At 43.4% G+C, this 23,749-nt stretch overlaps 1 protein-coding gene across 6 annotated transcripts in view; it reads right to left on the bottom strand.

The window, feature by feature from the left end:
* Positions 1-23,749, bottom strand: part of PHACTR1 (phosphatase and actin regulator 1) — a 258,294-nt gene that overhangs the window by 133,370 nt on the left and 101,175 nt on the right. Inside the window, exon 1 of one of the 6 annotated variants that reach the window (XM_081014825.1) lies at positions 8,918-9,183. The exons of 4 other annotated variants lie outside the window; for them this stretch is intronic. Coding sequence is in view for 1 of the 2 variants with exons in the window: in XM_081014822.1 (XP_080870948.1) it covers positions 8,395-8,506 (112 nt within the window). In the remaining variant the exon portion in view is untranslated. Of the gene's footprint in view, positions 1-8,394; positions 8,618-8,917; positions 9,184-23,749 lie in introns of those variants that run through there. One more of the 6 variants, XM_081014822.1, reaches the window with a different exon arrangement.

Raw genomic sequence — 23,749 nt, forward strand, 5'->3', positions numbered from 1 at the left:
GAACATGTAATTGAATAGAGATTTCAAAAGAACTTGCTTTCTAATGGATGTCAACCGGTTGTGATTAATTCCTTCTTTCAGCCTGGCTCTGCTCACGCTCTCTCTCCACCCCCATCCAAACTAATGTTATTCTAAATAAGTAAATAAAGAGAATTTAAGGTCTAAAGAGACAAACTGCTAAGCACTGCTGCTGCAATCTGTATACATCCCTGGATGAGCTCAGAACAAATATATTTGACATGAATAGAGGCTGAGCAGCAGTATTAATGCTTGACGGACCAATCACTATTTTTTCAAACTGAATTTCAACCCCCCCCCCCATTTCTTTTATGTATGGTTAGAGAAAGAGATTGTACAAAAAGTAAATGATAGTCATGTCAGTCCATAAGAAAAATCCATTTTAAGGCAGTATCTTTATTAGGCCAGCCAAAATGTCACAAAATATCCCCAGAACTCTTCATCACATTAGAAAGCGGAAGGGGTATGAAAACTTACCACTTGCATGGAAGATGTTATTTATACTTTCTGAACAACAGAACTGCAATCAGGTTCTAATTTTTTTAAAATAAATGCTATAAAGCTCTTGAGCAGGGTGGGGAGGCCTAAGTTTACCCTAGCAGGGCCAACCGAAGTGATTTTCATATTGAAATTCTATTATGATAAGACTTCAAGAGCCTTTAAAAAAAGAAAAAAGAAATGCATAAGTCATAACCTGTGTAGTGTAGGGTTAGATTTTGGACTGGGAATGAGAAGGCCTAGAGGAAAGGCAAAAAATTAAATGCAATACAGTGGTACCTCAGGTTAAGTACTTTATTCGTTCCGGAGGTCTGTACTTAACCTGAAACTGTTCTTAACCTGAAGAACCACTTAAGCTAATGGGGCCTCCTGCTGCTGCCACGCCGCCAGAGCACAATTTCTGTTCTCATCCTGAAGCAAAGTTCTTAACCTGAAGCACTATTTCTGGGTTAGCAGAGTCTGTAACCTGAAGTGTATGTAACCTGAAGCGTATGAAACCCGAGGTACCACTGTACTTTTTTAAAAAGTGAAGCAGAGCAGTCCAACAGCCCAATCCTATGCATGTTTACTCAGAAATAAGTCTCACTGGTTCCAGGGGCTTGCTCATCATAAGAAAAAAGGGTAGAGACCTTTTTCTGTTCTATTGCTGTTGTCACAACAGAAGCTGAAAATTCAGGAAATGGACCTGGCATTTCTCTGAGGAGGGCCAAGTTCCCACAAGTAAGGCTAACCGACAGTATGATTGTCTGCAACAGGAAGCTAAAAGAAATTTGCAGAATAGTGTACTGACAAGTCATTTTTAAAAGCAGAACACTGTGGTCTAATTCACTCTAATTGGCCTTTTCATTCCGACATTTGTGAGACACAGATCCTGAACACATGCAATAACATCACATTCAACAGCAGGGTGAAAGGCAAAGCGACAGCTTTAAATAACACCCCTGCCTTGTGGAAAGCTAAGCAAAGAGGGAGGGAGAGGGGTTTGGAAGCTCCAAAGCAGCTACAAACCTGGCCACAACCAGTTCAACATGACAGAGGGAGATGTTACAGTACACACCAAGAATTTGGTTTTATTGACTTCAACATTTGCTCACTGAATGCCTCTCTTATAAGGGCTCTGTATATGTATGGCAAGGACACAGACTCTATAGTATATACTCTGTTTTTACATATAATTCACTTCCATACAAAAATACTAGTCGGAATTGCCTTCCTTTCAACCAGCAATTAACCACATCATATTTCAAAATATTATTGCTCTTTCATTATTTGAAGCTATCAGATATGAACCTGAATGTATTAGCATTCTATAAGCAGTGCTTATATTTACAGTGAACACCATTTATGCAATAACCTACCCAGGTTTTCAAAATGCATAGTGCCTTGCAATGAGGGGTGGGGAATCAATCTATTTCTTCATTTCGCAGGCAGTATTAAAACAATTTCACTTTAAATGTAGTGGCCTTTTTTACAATTCCATTTCTCCTTTGAAATAATAAGAGCTTGACTCACCCAGCTCTGGATGTGTTTTCCTCCTTGCTGATATTTAGCACAGCTGTAACACTGTAGGTAGTATTAGGTCACATGTGCACTACACATTTAAAACAGTACTTTAAACAGCTGTGCCTCCCCCAAAGGATCATGGGAACTGTAGTTTGTTAAGGTACTGAGAATTGTTAGGAGAGCTGCCATTTTCAGAGTGGTTTCATATTGAATCCCTTTTACACAGAAGGAGGTTCAGAAACTTCAGCTGGTGCAGAATTCAGCAGCCAGGTTGCTCACTGGGGCAAGACGGTTTGAGCATATTACACCGATCCCGGCCCAGCTGCACTAGCTGCCAATTAGTTTTCAGGCCCAATTCAAAGTGCTGGTTTTGACCTATAATGCTTCCAACAGCTCAGGACCACAGTATCTCAAGGACCGCCTCTCTCCATATGAACCTACCTGGATGCTGCTATCATAATCTGAGGCCCTTCTTTATGTGCCTCCTCCATGAGAGGTCTGGAGGGTAAGCAACACAATTGTGGAATACGGGTGGCACCTTCATTACACACCTTTAGGTGTCATGCGAGAACATTCCTCTTCAACCAGGTATTTGACTGATTAACATCCCATATATTTTTAAATGTGTTTGTGTGAGGGGGGCTTTTTGGATTTAGGAGAGGGATGGAAAAATAAATACTGGATATTGTCCAACCACTGTGTAGAAAAAAATTGAATTGTATGTTAATCACTGATGTTAAGAAAGTGATGAGTTGTTTTTGACCTTACCCAGAGAACAGTTTGATTCTGACCTACAGGTTGTCTGTATATCAGTCAAAAGCAAATAGACCATTGCCATTAATTATGAAGGCATCTCAAAAGTATGCAGAACTTATTCTCTGGAATAGAGAACGAAAGAAAAGACACCCCTGTTATGATGGGAAGACAAAACACAAGCCTGCACATTTGATACCTCCAAATCAAAAGCTGCCTTTAACGGTGTACCACATCCTTCGAAAGAACAGAGAATCATGAAGATATGAGTGGTTCTGCTTCACATGGGCTTAAGCAACAGTTTCAGCATTTTACACGCTGAGGTAGCCCATATCCAGTGGCTGTCATGTTGAAATGAAGTCGTGTTTCGATGGGGAAAACCTTAAGGTGTCCTGCAGGTCTTCAAAACAGAATATTTAGACAATATGAAAGCAGCAGACTTTCATAGAGAGTGAAGCTCCAAACTATGGATGGCCTTCAACAAACAACTCTTCCTCACCTTGTGTACTGTTGTTGCTAGATCTGCTTCAGCAGCCAATTTGCAGCTATCGACACCCGCTTCCCTATGTTTGGCCTCATGCCACTCTGGAAACATGTTTATGAAGGAACCAGATGGGTCAGATTAATGATATGTTTCCAGCCCATAGTTAACACTGCACAGCCAGGTGGGAAGGCGGTGTTTACTTGGGACGTAACGACATCTCTCACCTTGCCTATGTTTCCCCTTCCTAGATCATTATGTTATAGAGCGGCATTAGATTGTGCTGAGAGGAAGAAGCTCTGGACTATTGTGGGATGATACACATTGGCGCTGAGGCGGGCCTACTTCTCCCATTATCATATTTATACTGAGAAACATGTGGCAAACAATACATGGATCTTAAAGCATCAACTCTACTCACGCAGCATGAAACTCTCATATTCATTCACATTCCTGCCCCAAATGGTGTCCAAAAATGTGACTAATTCACAGTAAAGTAGCATTTGTGTAGGAATTTGCAAAGCATCCCTGAGTGAAACTATGGCTATGTACACACCATGCATTTAAAGCCCCCCCACCTGAATCCTGGGAACTGTAGTTTGTTAAGGGTGCTGTGGGGATAAACTACAGTTCCCATTATTTTGGGGGGAGAAAAGTGCTTTAGATGTATACTGCGTATGCAGGGCTCTTTTTTGGCTGGAACTTGCCGGAACTCAGTTCTGGCACCTCTCAGGTGGGCGCCATTGCCATTCTAAGAGAACGAGGGAGGCATTCATGGTGAGTTCCAGCACCTCTTTTTCTAGAATAACAACACTGTGTGTATGTAAGCCTTCAAAGGGGTGCTCCTTAACAGATCACTCTATGCCTTCTAAATCAAAGGTAGGGGAACTGCAGCCCTTCAGATGTTGTTTATCATAGAATCATGGAGCTGAAAGGGACCCAAGGGTCATCTAGTCCAACCCCCCTGCAATGCAGGAATCTCAACTAAAGCATCCATGACAGATGGCCACCCAACCTCTTATGAACCTCCAAGGAAGGAGAGTCTACCCTCTTCCAAGGGTATCTGTTCCACTGTTGAAAAGTTTGACACTCAATTCCCATCAGCCCCAGTCATCATGGCCAATGGTCAGGAATGTTGGGAGCTTGTCGTCTGCTACATTTGGAGGGCCAGAGGTTGCCTATCCCTGTTCTAAAGAGAAGACCACCTGGTTGGTAGGAAAGGGGAGGTGGCCAGTGTTAGGGGCAGGGGGAAAGAGAGAGAAAGTGATGAGAAGAAGCTTGCATCTCAGCCCTGCCCTGTTACAGCCAACTAACATTAAGCTGTTGACTTAGCAGAAACAGGCAGAGGTTAGGGTTTTGTAACAAGAAATGGAAAAGAATGTACTACTTAAAATATATATTAAAAAATAGGTGCTTTAGCTCCTTGAGCCCAATTCTTTGCTTGCAGCCTTCTAGCTAAAGCCAGCAGCAGAAGTGGTTCAACAAGAACAGTCTCTGAAAGCCACAATGTGAATTATGTCGTGCTCTTCATTGTGCAGTGCTGGACTTTGGCTGCTCTGCACAGTAGACTAATGAGCTGAATTTAGCTACCGTATTTTGGGAAATTATATAGAATTGCGTTCCAAAGGGGCGGGGGATGATTTCTGGTAAAACAGAAAAACACTGGCAGCCTGGCATGCCCCCAAATCATGTCAGTTCTTTCCAAAGTTTTTAATAAATCAAAAAACAAAAAAACCATGAAGAAGAAAACATTAAGGGCAGGGTCAGGTGTGTCTTTGCCCTTTGTTTTGTAATTCTGTAGAATGCAATGAGATTAACTGCAATGAAAACAAATTGTGCCTTCACTGAGCTGATGACCTAATCAGATAACTGGCACTGCCATTTTTTTACTAGGGGTGTGGTAGAATGACTCCAGTCCCCCCTCATGGACAGGTGATCAGGGCTCTTAAAGCTGTTCGTTGTCCAGCCCACATGCTCAAAAAGTGACTCTGAATGGATGCAGACATAATGCAAAATGAACCCATAGTGTGATTGGTGCTTCCAAACATAGAACAGGCAAGTTCAAGTTTAGAACTGCTTTTGTTTCCCACCTGCCCAGGAGTGAGCTTCAGAAGTTCCATCACTCCCATGCCCGTGATGTCAACAGCCTCTCGAGGCCAAGTTATAGCTCTAACCATGGTTTGTCAATGATCCAGATGTAAAAGCAAATGAATCAGCACATAATGATTTGCACTGACATCAGCAGGCTGCACTGGAAGATGCTAGCCGAACAGCAGCCAAGAGATTTGTCTGGTTCTTACTGAGCAAGGTCAGCACTGCCATGCAGCAGGAGGAAGCAACCTGCTTGAGACAGCACCACAATGGGAGGATAGATGAATCAAGGAATTGGGTGGCGCTGTGGGTTAAACCACAGAGCCGAGGACTTGCTGATCAGAAGGTCGGTGGTTCGAATCCCTTCAACGGGGTGAGCTCCCGTTGCTCGGTCCCTGCTCCTGCCAACCTAGCAGTTCGAAAGCACGTCAAAGTACAAATAGATAAATAGGTACTGCTCCGGCGGGAAGGTAAACGGCGTTTCCGTGCGCTGCTCTGGTTCACCAGAAGCGGCTTAGTCATGCTGGCCACATGACCCAGAAGCTGTATGCCAGCTCCCTCGGCCAATAAAGTGAGATGAGCGCCGCAACCCCAGAGTCGGTCACGACTGGTCAGGGGTCCCCTTAAACTTTTAAAAATGTTGGTCCTAGTGCAAGTAGGGGGCACCATTTGGGCTCTGCTTCAGGCTGACGTCTTGGACAGGCTCCTTGACTGAGAGCGCCTCTCCAGCCCGACTGAGCTGCCACTGCCTGGCCATTTGTGGTAAAGGCAAGCTTTCCCCTCTCCACAAACGTGGCTGGCAGTTCTTCCCAGTGAGTTGCTTCACCAGCTGCTGCTGTTCAAAGCTAGAAGTTGCAACCCAGCCATAGGAGCCAACTCCTAGGGGCTGAGGGGACTTTGGCCCCACGCAATAAAGCATTTGAGGGTGCTGGGGCCCCCTAAAGGTGATGGGCATTGCCATTCAAATGGTGTGCGCACGCACCATGTCATGTGATTGATTGTGTGGTGCAGGTGGGGCTTAACCCCCCGCCCCCAATATTTTATTCAAGTTGGCACCACTGGACCCAGCAAACACAAGATGCTGTAGCATTATGAAAACTATGTGGGTGAGGACTTGATCAGCAATCTGGTTGGGAGACCAGTGTAAGCTGTGTCTCTGTGTGTTTGATTAGAAAGAGCTCCTTGCATGTGCGGTGCTGTTGCTCAAACTGAAGGGAGAAAGCTATTCTGCTTCATTATACCCTGATCCCCAACCCAGTTAAGTCAAAAGTGCTTGGATATAAGCTGATTTATTCCTTTTCCCGCAAGAAAGCCGACTTTGAACAGAATTTTTTTGGGATCACAGAGACCTACTTCCTGAAAGGATGTATTTAGGGTTGAGGTGCCAGTCAGCAGGTAAAGGCAGCAGGACAAACAGCCCAAACAAATCCTTAGGAAGGAAGAAGGTAGATAATGCCTCTTCAGCTTCCCTCAACACCCACCACTCCTGTTATAAAAGTAAAGAGTCTTCCCTCTTCTCTGGACCTTCTCGAACTGACAAACATCCCACTCACTCACCCCTCTTTTACTTGCCAGAAGGAGAGAGAGAGAGAGTCCCACAAGGATTTGTTTCTGCCTAAATCTCTGTGCTCCCTATTCCCAGTCTAGTTCCAGCACCTTGTTGTTTCAGGTTCCCCTAGGCCAAGGAGAGTGGGAATTCCTCCCTCAACCCCCAGCCTGAGGACCGCTTTCCTTCATGGGGAAACTCTCAGGGACTGCCTGTCAGTGCTGGCAAAAGTGGGTGAAGCAACCAATAGCCTTCCGAGCTCTGAACAATCAGCTTACAGCCACACCAAAGCCAGAGGTTTCTGCACTCACGTCTTTACACTTAGCTGCCCACTCAGTCATGCAGTAGGTAGGATCACACTTCAAGGGCACATTGCAGCCAGGCAAAAGAACTCAAAGTAAGCGCTTGGAGTGGCGCGGGGAGAATCCTGAGGGCCAGAAGGAGAGAGAGAGAGTCCTGGAGGGCCAATTCTGGTTCTGAGGTTCTGCTTACCCACCCTGGCACCAGTTTCCTCCTAGGCCCCATCCTACCTGCCAGCTTCCCTAGGTAGAGGGTGCCACCCTCAGATAGGTGACAGCTCAGTCCTGACATGTAGGAAGCTGCCTTTATTTCCACTGTACTCATCCTGAGTGTAATGCATAGAAGTTAAAACTGGACTCGGACTCCTCTAACAAGAATCCTGCTTGTTTCTGGAGACCCCCCCTTTTATTTTCAGACACTTCCACCACACTCTTAGAATACTATTTATTTATTACATTTTTATCTCAAACTTCCTCCAAGGAACTTGGGCTCTACTCTCCCATTTTATTTTCACAACAACCCTGCGGAGGTTAAGGTAGGCAGAGAGTGAGAGTGTGGAAGTCTTATGCAAGATAGCACAGTGAGCTTAAAGGCTGATCTCATGGCTGAGGTAATTGAACTCCACTCCAAATCTCTCTCACATACTAGCCAGTCACTGCAGTACATTTTTTAAAGTGAATCATGTTGCAGCAAAGCCCTCTCATCTACCACCAATACCATCAATGGTACCATAGGCAAAAGATTTATACCTGAAGAGAAAGCAGTGTGTATCAATGGCACCACTAGTAACACAATATTGATTTCTTTTCCTGTGATTTTTTTGGTACATAGAGGCTACACATTCCCACCCCCACCCCCGTTTTGATGTGTCCTCTAAATAACTCTGTTTTCCAGAGCATCATGTATGCTAGGATCCATCATTTACTGCACACCTCAGTTTGGGTCAGAATTCCATTTCCTGGTCTGCAAATCCTGGTTGCCAGAACTGTTCCTGCCCTCCATTCATTCATACATGCTGCGTTTGGGGGCAGGCACAGGCAATAGCTGTCATGGACAACTGTGGCTGATCTATGCAATCAGACGGAAAGATCTTGTAAATTCAAACAAAATGGATAAAGAACCAGGAGGTGGTTTTGAGCGGCAGAGGGAGAGGGAAAATTCAACTCGATAGCAATGGAAATGAGTATTTTATCATCTCGCCTACCTGATTTGAAAGACCACAAAGCTTCTTTCACATTCTCTGTCTCTCCAAGCAACAGCTGTGCCTTCTGAAACTGAGCAACAGTCCCTTTAAGTGCCGTGCTCTGAAAGCACATGCATACACTACACAACCAGACTTGCAGTGCTGCCAGTCCAGCCCCTTCTTTTTTGGATTCAGCTGATGGTGAGCAGGAGAGGGAAGATGGCAAGCGGCAATTCTTCACCAGCTAACTCACAGAGAAGCCTGAGCAAAACAAATCTAATTAGCAGCCTCAAAAGGCACCGAGAAACAACGCAAAAGGGCGATGATGTTTGATTTTCAACTTGTGCCTCTCCCCATTCCGATATACCCTATAAATGAAAGAAGTCCCTTTCACAGAACCCTTGTGGTTTCCAGACATGCCAGCTGCTACCCCCTTTCTCTCCCTCCCCGCCCCCCCCGGCTTTCTCAGTCACCAGAAAGAATGAAAAAAGTAATAACGCATGGCAAGTGTGGAAGCTGAGAGGAATGAGATTGCTGTACTTACCTCCACCAGGCAACGATTCCTAGCTCCTGGCAGAGGTCTCCAAGGAGCAATTCATTTTGTACAAAATTAGATGCAACCAGTTTCAGAAGCAGCGCGTGATTGTGAAGGGGGGGCGGGGAGAGAAACCACAGGTCCAGCCTATTCACCTTACGCACTTGCCCTTTCCCTGTCCAATTCCAAGGCTTTCTACTATAAATCAAACCTCCATGTGGCTGCTGCAGCATCTGTCTCCTTCAGATGCATCTGCATGGAAACAGCATGCTACTTTCTTTGGGGTGGGGAAAAAAAATAAGTTTTAAATACAATTTGTTCTGCTTTTTAATATGCAGTTTGTCTCCTTCTGCAGGGAATTACTCAGCCAGTCACATGACTCAAAGTAGCACAATTATATAATTCAAACTGGGCTCAGGCTGTTGTGGGGGGGGGGTTACATTCTGGGAAGCCACAATCGAATCACAGCAACATGGAATAGTGTGTTCTAATAAAGCAGGCTCCATGGTTGTTTTCATCACTCCTTTCCATAAGGGGAAATCAAGGACCTGCACTGTTCAGCATCAACTTCACCTGCCCCCAAATTGGAGAGCAATACAAAAGACCACAGGAAGTCCAGAAAACAACCAAGTTGGCTAAAACTGCCAGCTTTTGGATGGAGGAACTGAGTGTTTCTTACTAGGCTGTATGTGTATTTTAAGATTTTGCACAAGTGCAATCTGAGCCTTCCTGACTGCAACTGTGGGCTCCAAACAAAGTTTGCCCACCGAGTCATCCTCAAAAAAGTTCATGGTGGGTGAAACTTTGCACTGCCCAACACCTCATTTACAGTGGTACCTCAGGTTAAGTACTTAATTCGTTCTGGAGGTCCGTTCTTAACCTGAAACTGTTCTTAACCTAAAGCACCACTTTAGCTAATGGGACCTCCTGCTGCTGCCGCGCTGCCAAAGCCCGATTTCTGTTCTTATCCTGAAGCAAAGTTCTTAACCTGAAGCAATATTTCTGGGTTAGCGGAGTGTGTAACCTGAAGCATATGTAACCTGAAGCGTATGTAACTCAAGGTACCACTGTATTCTGCTGTTGTTCCACACTGGGGGAAGGGAGTGTCTGCTGTTTTATCCTCACAATAGCCCTGCAAGGCAGGACAGCAAGAAAAGGTGGTATTCAGTGTTAGTCCCATTCACAATAGAAGTAGTAAACATGACTAACTAGAGGCTATTGGTTTCAGTGGGTCTAGTCTGACTACAACGTAGTTGAATACAACCCAGCGATTGTTCAAGGCCACAGTTTAAGTTTCATTGCTGAGCAGAAATGAATTCCTCTCTCCACAATCCTGACTCAAGTCTCAGCTCCTCCAAGTCTTCCAGAGCAAATGTTTAACTTTGCTGGATTGCACAGAATACTTCCACTGGACTTTGCAGTTCCCCATTTAAGCTGCTCACACATTTTTAACGCCTTTACCGAACTGTCAGCACTATTTAATTTATACTATACTTTGCTTATTAATTAGTGCCCCCTTTTTTGCCATTTGATCCAGCTAATGGATTTCTCTGTGCAATTGGTTTAATGGCTTTGATACTTAAATTAATTGATTGCTTTTGCTCTTCAGAGCCTTTCCCGAGGACATCGCTCTCCATAAAGACCTCACCTAAAAACCACTCATCTGGTGGCAATACACTGGTAACCTCTTTCAAACACTTTGTAAGCTAGACCTGTGGTGAAGGAAATCTGGAGCAAGTCAAGAACTGTATCAGCTCTGCCCACTGTGAAATCCACGGATGACGATCCCAACAACCCTTTCTTCACAAAAGTAGGGAAGACACAAACATGGAACACATGGACCCTTTGCGATAATACTTTCATTCCACCTACCCTATCTCAAGGGCAGAGTCGGGCTGTTTCCAACAGCCTAGCTCAGTCAAAGGCAAACTCGGCCCTCCAGATGTTTTGGGACTACAACTCCCATCATCCTTAGTTAACAGGACCAGTGGTCAGGGATGGTGGGATTTGGTAGTCCCAAAACATCTGGAGGGCTGAGTTTGCCTATGCCTGGCCTAGCTCAGTGTCTAGACCGTAAGACTCTCAAGGTCGTGGGCAAAAGATTCCTGCATTTCAGGGAGTTGGACTAGATGACTGTCAGGGACTCTTCCAATTCTACAATTCTGTGGTATTATGTTGCTACCTCTTCACTGCTGTTCCACCTCCTCCACTGCCACAATGCTGCTTCCACTTCTTCTGGGTGCACTGCTACCATTTTTTCTTCCTTCCCAGCTGCGTGTGGAGCAGTCCCACCCACTGCCCATTCACTGAAAGTGGACTTTTATAGAACAGAATGGGAAGAGGAGGAGATAGAAGCTGGGGCTGCCTGTCACTCACTGTGATTGGAGGGATGGGGCAGAAAGAGCTCATATACTCCTGAAGTCAGCCCTGCCCATGATTAAGGAGTTTCCCCTTGGTATGCAATTCACAAAAGCCTTCAACAAGCCTCCTCCCATTATTTCCACAAAAACCTCTGAAATAAAATCTACACAAATTACTTATGGGAAATGCATTCAAATTGCCTGAATCACATCACTCTGATTCCTATAGCTGTATCAATTATACTTAAGGATGCCACTACCTTCAAAAGCAGAATCGCCATCATGATGGATTTATATTGAAGCAAATGTTACCTGAATATTCTATATTCAAGAATGCAAGCACCCTGAGTGCGACAAGGCACGGTTGGGAAAATAATAGAATCATAGAATTGTAGAGATGGAAGGGACCCCAAAGACCATCCAGTCTGACTCCCTGCAATGCAGGAATCCTGCCCACAGCCATTCTTGGGTGGGCTTAAACCACCAACCTTCTGGTTAACATCCAGATGCACTGACCCACTGTGCCACCACGGGGAATGCTTAAATAGCTAGCTTATTTATTTTCATCAATTTATATCCTGCCTTTCCATCTGTGAATGCCCAAGGCAGCTAATGCTATACAATTTAAAAACATAAGAGACTGTCTTGTGCTGAGTCAGACCACTAGTCCATCTTGCTCAAGATGGACAGAGCTCTGTAGGATTTCATTCCTAGCCTTGCCTGCAGATGCTGAGGCATTCTGCATGCAAAGCAGCTGTTCTATCATAGGGCTATAGCCCTTCTCTAAGAAAAACAATAATCAATAAAATATTTTTTTAGAAAAAGAAACCCTGCTGCAAGCAGACAGAGCAGAAGTCATCAACCAGACAGATTAACAAATGCTTGCCAAAGTGTCCTTAGGAGGTGATGAAAGAAGACCCACAAATGGATTTTTCATGGCAGAGTTCCATGTCCTGGGTGCAGCCACAGTCAGGGTGACTTTCCATCCAGTGATCCTACCAAACGTACCTCTGACAAAGGTGGACAAATCATACCCACTTGAAAAAATCACAACAAAAATCTCAAGAAGCCTCTTGAGGAGTATTTTAATTTAAATTCCAACATAAAATCTATTGGAAGCAAGAGAGAAGTGCTAGATATATAGTCTCAGTGCTTTGCTTTTTTTCTAAAAAAAATATATCTTTAGAGGAACTCTCATTTTCCTACCCATATTGAAATACTGCCCCGCAATGAGGCCAAACTTAGATTCTCAAAATGTTTAGGGGTATGCGTCCGCCCGCGTCCCTCCAGAAAAAAGTACTGTATAGACTGAATGTCATAAGGCAGCTTTAATATGGAGGACAACACTGAAACACTGGTTTTAACCCCCCCCTTTCCTTCTCTTGCACTTACATGGCAACTACCACACTTCTGAGAATTATTTCCACCCTCAACTTTACTTAAACTGACACCTAGGCTTTGCGTGCCTAGTTTGAAAACTGTTACTGCTGAAAGTAAAAGCTATAGATAGCATTTGAATAATGACAAAACTATGCACCGTCAGCCATTCAAACTATGAGGGAGTAAGCTCTGCTGAACTTGTGATTCCCAGCAACATAAAAGCCATACTGTCTCTAAAAGGAGTTTCGGGAACTTTTGAAAGCTGATTTGCATCCCAGGAGAGAAGGGGGCAAAACAGACACCCTGGATTTCACTTTTAATGACCCTGTTGCCTTGGAAAAGACAAGGGGGACAGGGCCAAGATGGATAAAGGAGGCTCAAGGTCATGTTACCCACCGTTCTCTCACCTATAGGAGCTTGCTAAGACTCTACTCCTCCATGAACTCCTCTCTGCTAAATCCCAACAACGCCATCATGCGAGCACACCCACTTGCTCTTATTTCAGATTAAATTTGTGAAGGAAGATTGTGGCTGTCAGTGCCTGTTTCTCTCCTACTGCATGATGGGACAGGGGAAAAAAAGCTGACACCAGCAGAAAGGAGGAGAGAAAGGTTGTTTTTGAATGACCTCTCAAGGCCTTTCTTTTGAAAAAACCTTCTTTCACAAAGGCCAGTTGCTCTTTGATAAATAAGCGTTACAGTAATGCTAATTAAACAATTACTTTAAAAAATATTCCAGGGTGCGTGTGTGATTTAGAAATGGCTACCGAGGTGAACTGTAGCCTCCAGTTACCTGCACCACATGCAGTGATGCATACGGCTTAACGGCCTTATAGGGGAACCCCTGTTTACATGATAGCATGCTTTACTTTAAGGGGTATTGTTTGCAGTCCCAAACTCTTATCCATTCAAGTTTTCTAGGAAGCATGAAGATGTGGCTCTGGGACACCTTAAACTTCAGCAACCGGAAGGCAAATGTATATAGATGTTTAATTTTAACAAAGTAAAATTTGTTCAGAATTATTTTAACATGAAGCCAGGAGTGTCGGGGCCGCTTCTTTTTAAAGTTCTTAGAATGCCAAGAAACTGCAGCACATCACTGGTCTTTGCTAAGGTGTTAACTGCCTACTGATTAAAGATCATAATCACAAAAGGCAACGAAGCAGAGAAGGAACACACAAAATAATGAAACCGCTAGCAATAAAAGATTTGCTCAATTGCACTACCCATATTGTTTGCTCTGAGTGGCTTTGTCCACCTCTTATATCCAGTCTGCTTAAACCAAATGCTATACACCGGTGAGACTATACTCTTTGTTCCTTTGGCAATCAGTAGCATGCATCTGTTGGCAGGGCATAATGGTGTCACTTAGCTGACCTATCATCTGCATTGCTGCAACATACCAGGAAGTTCAAGGAGGTGGCGAGGTCAGCATGGTGCAAACGTACTGGTGGAAGCAGCAGATTGGCTTAGCTGGTGTGCTTGCACCACACTGACCCCACTGCCGTCTCACACTTTCCCCTATCCCTCCTGGTATGCGGCAACAACCTAAGGTGATGGGAAGTCAGGCAAGCACCACTGCCCCCCCTGACCACTGCTGTTTGCAACACCGGTGGGAGCTGTATGCTGCCACTCTGTTCTAGACTGCATAGCAGCCAGGTGGCCTTAGATATCCAAGAGGCCATGCTCCAACAGAACGACCCTCTTGATGGTGCTATCCATTCACCAAGCCTGAAGAGAAAGTGCACTAAAAGAGGAGTTTTTGATGAGGTGCCCATCATGTTGCAATTCTCTTTCTTAGGAGGGAATTCTCTTTCTCATCTTTTTTTTTTAGTAAAATCTAAAACACATTATTTGTTGGGACCAGTGTTTTGTGGTGGGGTCAAGGCATTAAGTCACATATAAGCATTATTTGTTAGGCTAGTTAATGTGCATTTTTGATGCATTTCTGCTCACTGTATTCAATTGTCTCATAGTAAATCAGACTATCAAGCTCAGTATAGCCTATTGTGACTAGTGGTAGATCTCCAAGTTCCATGGCAGGAATATTTCTGACAACAAGGGACAACTGGCAGGGCTGGATGGTACCCCAGAGATGGCATCACATTGCTTACTGGGATGGTCACAGTGAGACTGGGACGACTGGAGCACACTGGCAAGAGCAGTGGATTGGCAGTGTATCTGAACAACTCTACCCTTTCTATTGGTCTACCTACTTCTGTACTGCCCTGGTAAACAGAAGTTATGCTGCAGCCAGGAGGCTAGCTTGGCAGTGCCGCCCTAAGCAGTGCTCCTGCTTTTAACTGGAAATGCTGGACACTGAAGCAGAGACTTTCCAAATGCAAAGCTCGTCCTCCGTCTCTGAACTGTCTTGTCTCTCCTTAGCTTTGCCTTTGGAAACTGACGCGCTAAACGCCTCATTTAAATCAATAAGACTTTTAGGCCTTAATGATAGTCTTTTACCAAATCACATCTCTTAATTGCTCAAATTTGGCCCAGTGTGCACAAAAACAAGTTGCTAAGCTGCTCAAATGTCAAAAAGATAGCAAGCGTCTAAATCTGAGGCTCCCTTTTGAGCTTGAGGCTCCAACTGGACTGAGAACAGAGCCTACCATTGCAATGCCGCCACCCCCACCCCCCTTTATATGCATTCTCTCCCTGCATGATGAAATGGTCAAGAGTTAACTAAGAAGAAGAAATGAGAGGGTGGAGGAAGTAGTACACAACCTTAAGGCTTATTCATGCAATGTCAAACTGTGCATTAGTGTTAGTATTACATGCAAACCAACCCAGGAGACTCCTACAATATGTGCTTCGGGGATCAAATTATTTCTCTTCTCTCTCTACCCCCCCCCGCAAGATGTATTTATTTAAACATATTCCAAGGCTGCAATCTTAACCCCACTTCCCTAGGAGGAAGACCCTTTTAATTAAGCAGGAATTACCGCTACTTCTGAGTAGACATGGTTAGGATTGTGGTGTAAAAGCTTACTTCTGTCTGTCTGCCTATGCACCCAACCCTACTGCTGCAGTACTTCATTCTGCCCATGATCTGTTGAAGTATTGCTCAAGCTGAACCTGCCTTGTGGAAGGCTGGAATTTGATGCAAGATCTCATTTCAAGGCTTGGGTCCATTCCTAGCTGTTAGGCAGTATGTTGAGGATACGTGGGTGGAGTTTTGATATGAGCCGGAATGTTCCTGTTCCATTTTGTTCATCTGGCCTTGCATTTATTTAGGAGAGAGAAATCTAACCAAATAAGCTTGTTATTCCACCAATGAAGACCAGGCAACAACAATTATTTTTGCTTTACTTTCCTAAACAGGTTCCAAGCCACCTGCAAACATGCACGGATCTGTCTTTTTATAAATGGTATCCACAGTCTTAAAACAAAAATATGCTTTGATTAAAACACACACTTTTTTTAGTATTGTAATCCAATTTCAAAGCCTCACCAGGATAATCAGACAAAAAACCCTAGATCTAAATCCAGCAGGCCAAAAATCTGTGAGATTTAGAAGGTCTCCAGCTTCATAAGGAAAGGTGTCGGGAAGGGACACCTGACTCCCCCAGGCCAAGGCAATCCATAATCTAGGTATGGCAGCAGAGAAAGCTTATCACCCATTCCTGCCGGCTGAACTTCCGAACAGGCCTTTTAACTTTGCTGTGAATCTTGACCCATAGCCTGAAATCTCTTTGTATCGTCCCCAAAATGTTGAAACAGCACTTCTGGTGAGGGAGCACACAATCCTGCTATGGCCCATTCCCCCAATTATATGGCAAAGGGATGGGACACTTAATGTTCTGTCAACATTGACATGCTGGTAAATACACCCCAAAAGCAAGCAAAACAGTCTTAGATGACTTTTAGAATCACTCTTCTGTTAGGATTCCCTTCAAGTAGACTTAGCACTTTATGGCATGCCCTGACCCTTTAAGAGGCCCAAGGGGGAGGGAGTCTCCTGCTTTCATTAAAGGAGAAGCGCAATACGAAGCCCTAGGATGGTAAGGGCCAGGTAGGAGCCACACAGGTTAAGTACCACATGTATAAATAATAAAACAGGTCAAGTAACAGAGATACGAGTAAAATAGGTCAAGAAACACAGGTGAGGGTTATCAGTGGATAATGCAACTAAATAAGAAAGAACGTGTTCCATTCCCTTTACTGAGACGAACCTAATTTAATGCAGGTGTATTTGGTTCAACTACTAGATCCCAGCTTCATCAGGTGGGGAGAGGCAAGGGATTGGTTAACCTGTCAATTTTGGATTTTCTCAGGTTTCTCATTTTTCCAACCTGAAGCTCAGTTCTCCACATTCCTATGTCAGGCTTGTGGATTTCTTTTCATCCAAATTTTGCCTAATGCACACATTCTTACAAAGCCATATCCTGTTACAAGTTGGAGGGCCAAGTTCTAAAGTGGGGAGCCTCGTGAAGACCCCTTGCACCACTTAGAACACTCGGAGTGGAATGTGACACATCAGAGTGGACGGAGTCATGTGACTATGATGACACGAGTAAGCCAAACACCCAAACAGGACTGGAGCTTTGCTCTAGGCCAGGGCAAGAGAGCTCACCTTTTATGTACCAAGTGACTTCCGTGTTCTCTCTTACGCGCCTCTGTTCTGAATGCTGATCATCGCATTATATCAGTTTTGACATACAGAATCCTCAATCCATATTATAGCCACAAGAAGATAAAGTTACTGCTAATAAAAATAGCAAGGTTCTGAACCATTTCAAACAAATAAAATATAGAAAACAATAAAGTTTAGATTTTTGAAATGGAAATCTAATGTTATGACATTTATTCTCTCTGTTTCTCTAGAAGCTGCAGTAAATTTTATGCAACCACTTTCTAGAAGCAATTTACATTGTATATTTTTGACTGAATCCAGGGAACAAATCATTGCCAGATAGATACCATAACTCATTCATATTTTACCTGTTTAGGCTTTCTTCCCTGGTGTAAACAGCGGTTGGCATCCTGAGTATCTCTTTGAGGCCCTTTTCAACCTGGCTTTGGGAGGGTGGGGCCCTGATTGACCCCACCTACAAAATCTGAGGCTGCAGAGGAGGCCAGCAGCTATCTAGGCTGTCTCTTAGTCAATGACCCTGATTATTGAGCCTGAGCTTCCACCTGCCATGAACCACCATTAGCAGCAACCACAACAGATATGTTCTACGCTTAGGACAATATTTTATTCTCTAGCTTAATTTTGCTGTTTTAAATGTTCGTTTTATATTTGATTTCCGTGAGCAATGTTTTCTTTTGAAATGCTCAAGATAAATTTGCTTGTGTTAAGTCTGCTGTGTTCAATGCACATTCTGTAGTTGACCTCCTTTGCAATGTTTTATTTTGAAACCTTTAAGATAATTTTTTTTAACTTCCTATTAATTATGCTGCTTTGAATGCATACTTTATATTTGACTTTCTTCAGTAATGTTTTCTTCTGGGTTGTTTTATTTGATATAGAATCATAGAATCATAGAGTTGGAAGAGACCACAAGGGCCATCGAGTCCAACCCCCTGCCAAGCAGGAAACACCATCAGAGCACTCCTGACATATGGTTGTCAAGCCTCTGCTTAAAGACCTCCAAAGAAGGAGACTCCACCACACTCCTTGGCAGCAAATTCCACTGTCAAACAGCTCTTACTGTCAGGAAGTTCTTCCTAATGTTTAGGTGGAATCTTCTTTCTTGTAGTTTGGATCCATTGCTCCGTGTCCGCTTCTCTGGAGCAGCAGAAAACAACCTTTCTCCCTCCTCTTTGTGACATCCTTTTATATATTTGAACATGGCTATCATATCACCCCTTAACCTCCTCTTCTCCAGGCTAAACATGCCCAGCTCCCTTAGCCGTTCCTCATAAGGCATCGCTTCCAGGCCTTTGACCATTTTGGTTGCCCTCCTCTGGACACGTTCCAGTTTGTCAGTGTCCTTCTTGAAGTGTGGTGCCCAGAACTGGACACAGTACTCCAGGTGAGGTCTGACCAGAGGAGAATACAGTGGCACTATTACTTCCCTTGATCTAGATGCTATACTCCTATTGATGAGGCCCAGAATTGCATTGGCTTTTTTAGCTGCCGCGTCACACTGTTGGCTCATGTCATATTTCAATGTGGGTTGTTATATGCTTGATATGATCCATATTATATCACATATATATAATGTATTTATTCCGTTTCTCACCCACCCTTCACTATGAAGTCCCATGGCAGGTTACAACAGTTTAAAAACACAATATTAAAACTAGCTAGAACAGGTTGCAATCAAACAAATAGGGTGGATCCTAATATATATATGTGTGTGTTTGTATCACACAGTACATAATTAAACTGTGTAACTCCTGCAGGATGCAGAGATGGCCACCAACTTTAGGTGCAGGCAAAAACATTTATTTTCTCCTAGGCCTTTAGCTAATTAAACAATCTATTACTTTTTAAACTTGGGATGGGGTTATTGCTTTTGCTTGTTATTACGTTTTGTGTTTTTGTATTGTAAGCATCTTTGGATGAAGGGCAGTATAGAAATAATAACAATAGGCAAGGGTAAAGAGGTGCAACTTTAGCATGCGATGAAAACCACATAATATGAACTGTTGAGTCAGTTATATCAAAATTAATCCATTGAATCAACTCAGATGGATCAGAGGCATCTCCCAAACAGGGCAAGGTTGAGCAATTTAAACAGAGCATCCCAAGTGAACACTTGTCAACCAATTGGCTGTGTTCAGACATAAGACTAAGGCATAGTTTAGCATTATGAGAGTGAAGCAAGGTGAGTCTCATGCAGTCCCCTTTCCTATTTTCTCCCCCAGTGCAGCTACAAGGAAGAAATTAGAAGCATGATATCTGAACTCTAAACTGTGGTCAATCTTAACTGTGGTTAATGGAAAAAAGTTGCTTCTACTTGACTGGCTGGCCTCTTTGTCTGCAAAAAACCCAACCAACTAACCACAGGAAAACAACTCAAAGCTATGAAGATGAGTACAGCATCTATTGTTGGGGAGGGAAGCAGACAACCCACTGAACATAATGGAACATTGCTGGTTTAAAGACATCTTTGGGGCCACATTGGCGAAGGCTGTGTTAAATTATGGTTTAGTGTTATATCTGAGCCAGTCCACTTTATAATGAAATTGTATTGGTCAGCTTTGGTCTTGCTTTGGATTTTTTTTTTAACTGCACAAACTTATCTATTAGCCCCCAGGGATGTAAAGGCATGATGACTAATGCACCTTTAGAAGCTCTCAAAAAATGACCTACATTGCTTTCCCCGTAAATAGAAATATTATCTGATATCAGAAGACCTTTCTGAGTTCTGAAGCAAACACTGTAAATTGTATCGGAGGAGAGGGAATACTGATTTCAGATGAGAAGAGCTGTAGTATATTAAAGGTTAAGCTGTCCTAATTCAAGGGGGAATGGTGACAAGCCAAGAGCCTTTCTGTGTGAAGAGGTACAGCCAACTGTGTGGCAAGCTGGCTGCATTTGCTGGGAGAACTCATCTTGTAGAAGGATTCACATTGTAATTCACTTACAAAAAGGACACTTTGACAGCAATCCAATGCAGGGATTAGGGTGTTGCACTAGAATATGGGGAGGTCTGCCCTGTTTCCCCTTTATTTTATTTTTGTATTATTATTATTTTTTTGCCTGCAGAGAAGCTGCTTGCTTTGCAAAATGAACTGCTACAGACTTCAACCACCTGCTATCTTTTGCCCAGACTGAGGCATCTATATAAATTACCATATGCACATTTGTGTCCTGAGTCTTTTAAGTACTTAGCAACACCCCTGCACTCAGCCATGTAGCTTGCTGGGGATTGTGGCCAACTTACTCTCAACACAGACTTCCCCACAGGGTAGTTGTGAGGATTGGAAAAAAGAGGGGAGATGGCATCTAACGCCGGTAAAGCTAGCAAGGATGTATAGAACAAAAAATAAGAAATGTTGGAAGCGTGGAGAGGTGGAGGGTGACCTCTACCATATGTGGTGGACCTGTAGTAAAGTGAAGGGCTTTTGGGAATTAATCTATAATGAACTTAAAAAAATCTTTAAATATACTTTCCCAAAAAGACCTGAAGCTTTTCTACTGGGATTGATTGGAAAGGAAATTGAAAAAAAAGATAAAAACCTCTTTCTATATGCCACGACAGCAGCCAGAAATATGTTAGCTCAGAATTGGAAAACAGACATAATACCAAATATAATGGACTGGCAGGTTAAAATGATGGACTATGCAGAACTGGCCAGACTATCAGGAAAATTAAGAGATCAGGACGAGCAGAGTTTCAAGAAAATTGGAGTAAATATTTGATATATATAAGAAACAACTGTAAATCTTTGAAGACACTGGTAGGGTTGGAATAACTCTTACAGCGTGTAGTTGATAATATGATATATGAAGTACGCGACATTAGAATTTTATTTGATACTTACCAAATAAATGGAGGGAACTCAGAGGCATGATAGAGCCTAAGTTAAATATGTAACCTATATATGTGTAATTTATGAATGTATGTATGTTTACTGAAAATCAATTAAAAAAAATTAAAAAAAGGAAAAAAGAGGGGAGAAGCACCACCCTCGACTTCTTGGAGGACAGGATAAAAAATGCAATCGATAATAAATCAGCAAAAAGGACAACAGATGACAACAGGCAGTTGGACAGAATGGAAGGCAGGTGAATGTTATGTTGTCCTGGTATGTTAATGTTTCCAGTTTGCTTAATCCAAGCTTTCAAGTCTCTGAATAACAAGGCAAGAAACATCAGTGGTTGGGTCAAGAATATATGAATGAGAGCAGTTAGCATAATAGAAGTACAGCAGTTGTGGCTGTATTTTGCCAGGGATCAGTAACCGGCTGCCCTGGGCAAAATCTTCTCCCTCTCTTTGCTAACCAAGGATGAAAAGAACATACAGGGAACAATAGCAATAGGACTTTTGCAGGGTCCACGAGGAGCAGCACTCCACACTTCCTTCTCACGCTGGCCTAGCATGAACATGGGCACCACTAAGCGCTCACTAGTCTACCTAGGACTTTCCAGCTTGCCTTTCTCATGGACTGGGTGGCTACGGTCTTAGCTATGAGGAGCTCTGAAAGATCAGGGGTGGGAAGAGGGATAGGTGCCTGCCTATCAGCTTGAAAGCAAAACAGTGCTGCACAAAATAAGAGAATGGTTTATATGTAGTTGGGTGTCTTCTTCAGTGTGCTGTGGTGTATATATACATTTGTAAATTTAAAAACAACAAAACGACCTGACAAGGTCCTGGGAGCTTCGAGAACATAAAAGATGTTGAAATGTTAATTGAGAGGACAGAGAGAAAGAGACAGAATACGTGCGAGAGGGAGTGCCATGGCTCCCCTTGAGCCCTCTGATTCAGACTAGGAGTGGGAAGCATTTGAAGAAGGGGGAGGAAAGGGGTGGTGAGACTAGGCCTCAAAGATCTCTTGATGGGCCTGTATCTACTGATGAGGAGAGGTAGACAAAGGTGCTGCCTCTTCCCTGCCCATGGAGGACAAGAGGGGGTCAGGAGTGTGATCTGCTCTGACAGAGCAGGAGGAGGCTCCATCTCCATCTCTCAGAGAGAAGTGGTACAAAAAGAGAAAAGAGATTTGACCCTAGGTGGAGCACCCCTCAGGCCAGGAATTCCCACTTGGCCAGGGATTCTTGCAAGTACCTGCACATTCTCTTTCTCTCTTTTAAAGACGTGGCAAGGAAGGGAAAGGAAACTCGTTGGAAAAACTTTTCAGCTCCCAATGCTGCTTTGGAACTCTTGTGATTAATCTCGGACACCTGGACCTTGTTTTTTGGACCACACTTATTGTTGTCATTCCTTTGCCTTGTAAGAGTGTCTGGACTAGATACTGCTCGCTCTTCACCTCTGAGTTCATATTGTGGGACTGCTTTACAGTGAAAATTCACTTCTGTAATTACAAGCAAGTGCATCCGTTACTATTTTTGGGGGGGAAACAGGACAGGGGTGGAATTGGAATAGTAGAGAACAAGAAGAAATTGGTCTGTTCAAGCCTCCAACAGCCTGAGGTAATGGGGGTGGGGGGATGAAGTCCTAGTCCATGAGCCAAGGTAAGCCTTGTGTTTCATGTGGTGTATTGTTCCCCTATCACCAGCCACCACTGCTGGGCCACCTGTAGGCTCACTGACTTGTCTGCCACCTGCCCACTAAGCAAGACACCCCACCCAAGGGGTCTTTTGGGAGACTGCTGGCCCCACTTCACAACTGCAGGCCATCCAAAAGTACCTAAGATTTTCTATCGCATTGTTTGCTTCCTGATTTCAAAAAAGATACAGTGAAAGTGCAGTGATAAATGCTTTTTAATAAGGGAAATAGAGTCATCTCCATTATTTGTCTCACTCCAGTGCTTTTATGTTGAACTCTTCCCCCCTTTCCCTTTGCAAATAAAGCACACTAAAATATGCATTCCCTGTGGGTGTACCGGGAGTCTGCAGCAACTACAGATGATCAAATAGCAGAAGAGCAATGCAACTGACTTCACAATCATATGCCTTTTTTTCTGAGAAGAAAACACACTTCTTCTGTCTTGCTGTAAGCTTAGCAAAAGGCTACATAGAGACTAATAAAATCTAACTGTGAGGGTGGAGAGAAGGGAGGGGATAATGCCTACATGAAGCAGTTATTTTTGGGTCTCAGCCATGGCTGAACGTATTTAATTAGTTAAATTAGCCAAATGAATCTGGGGAGGATAAATCAGAGAGATTTATTGTGGTGAAGCGCAAGGTCCAAAAGATGCATTAATATTATTTATAGAGCTGGCTTGCCCTTTAGGGAATTTTAAACCTACATTCTAATTTTCTAAGGGGATAAAAATGTTTAATGCCTATAGCAGATATCTCTGATCCATTGCAGCAACTGCTTGTATTTTGTCCTGTAAAGGAGTCACTTCTTAAGAAATTGGGAAAGAGATCTCTATAGCTAGTCCCATAAGCAATATTCTCCCATTTAAGTGAACAAATTATTGCCATACACTCCTATGGAGGGACATTTCAGGACAATCTTGTAATGGGAACAAATACTATCTTATTGTCAAAGCCAATGCCAATACATTCCCGATCTTTT

The sequence above is a fragment of the Podarcis pityusensis genome (assembly GCF_964106645.2).
Source record: "Podarcis pityusensis genome assembly, chromosome: 7".
Classification (NCBI taxonomy): Eukaryota; Metazoa; Chordata; class Lepidosauria; order Squamata; family Lacertidae; genus Podarcis; species Podarcis pityusensis.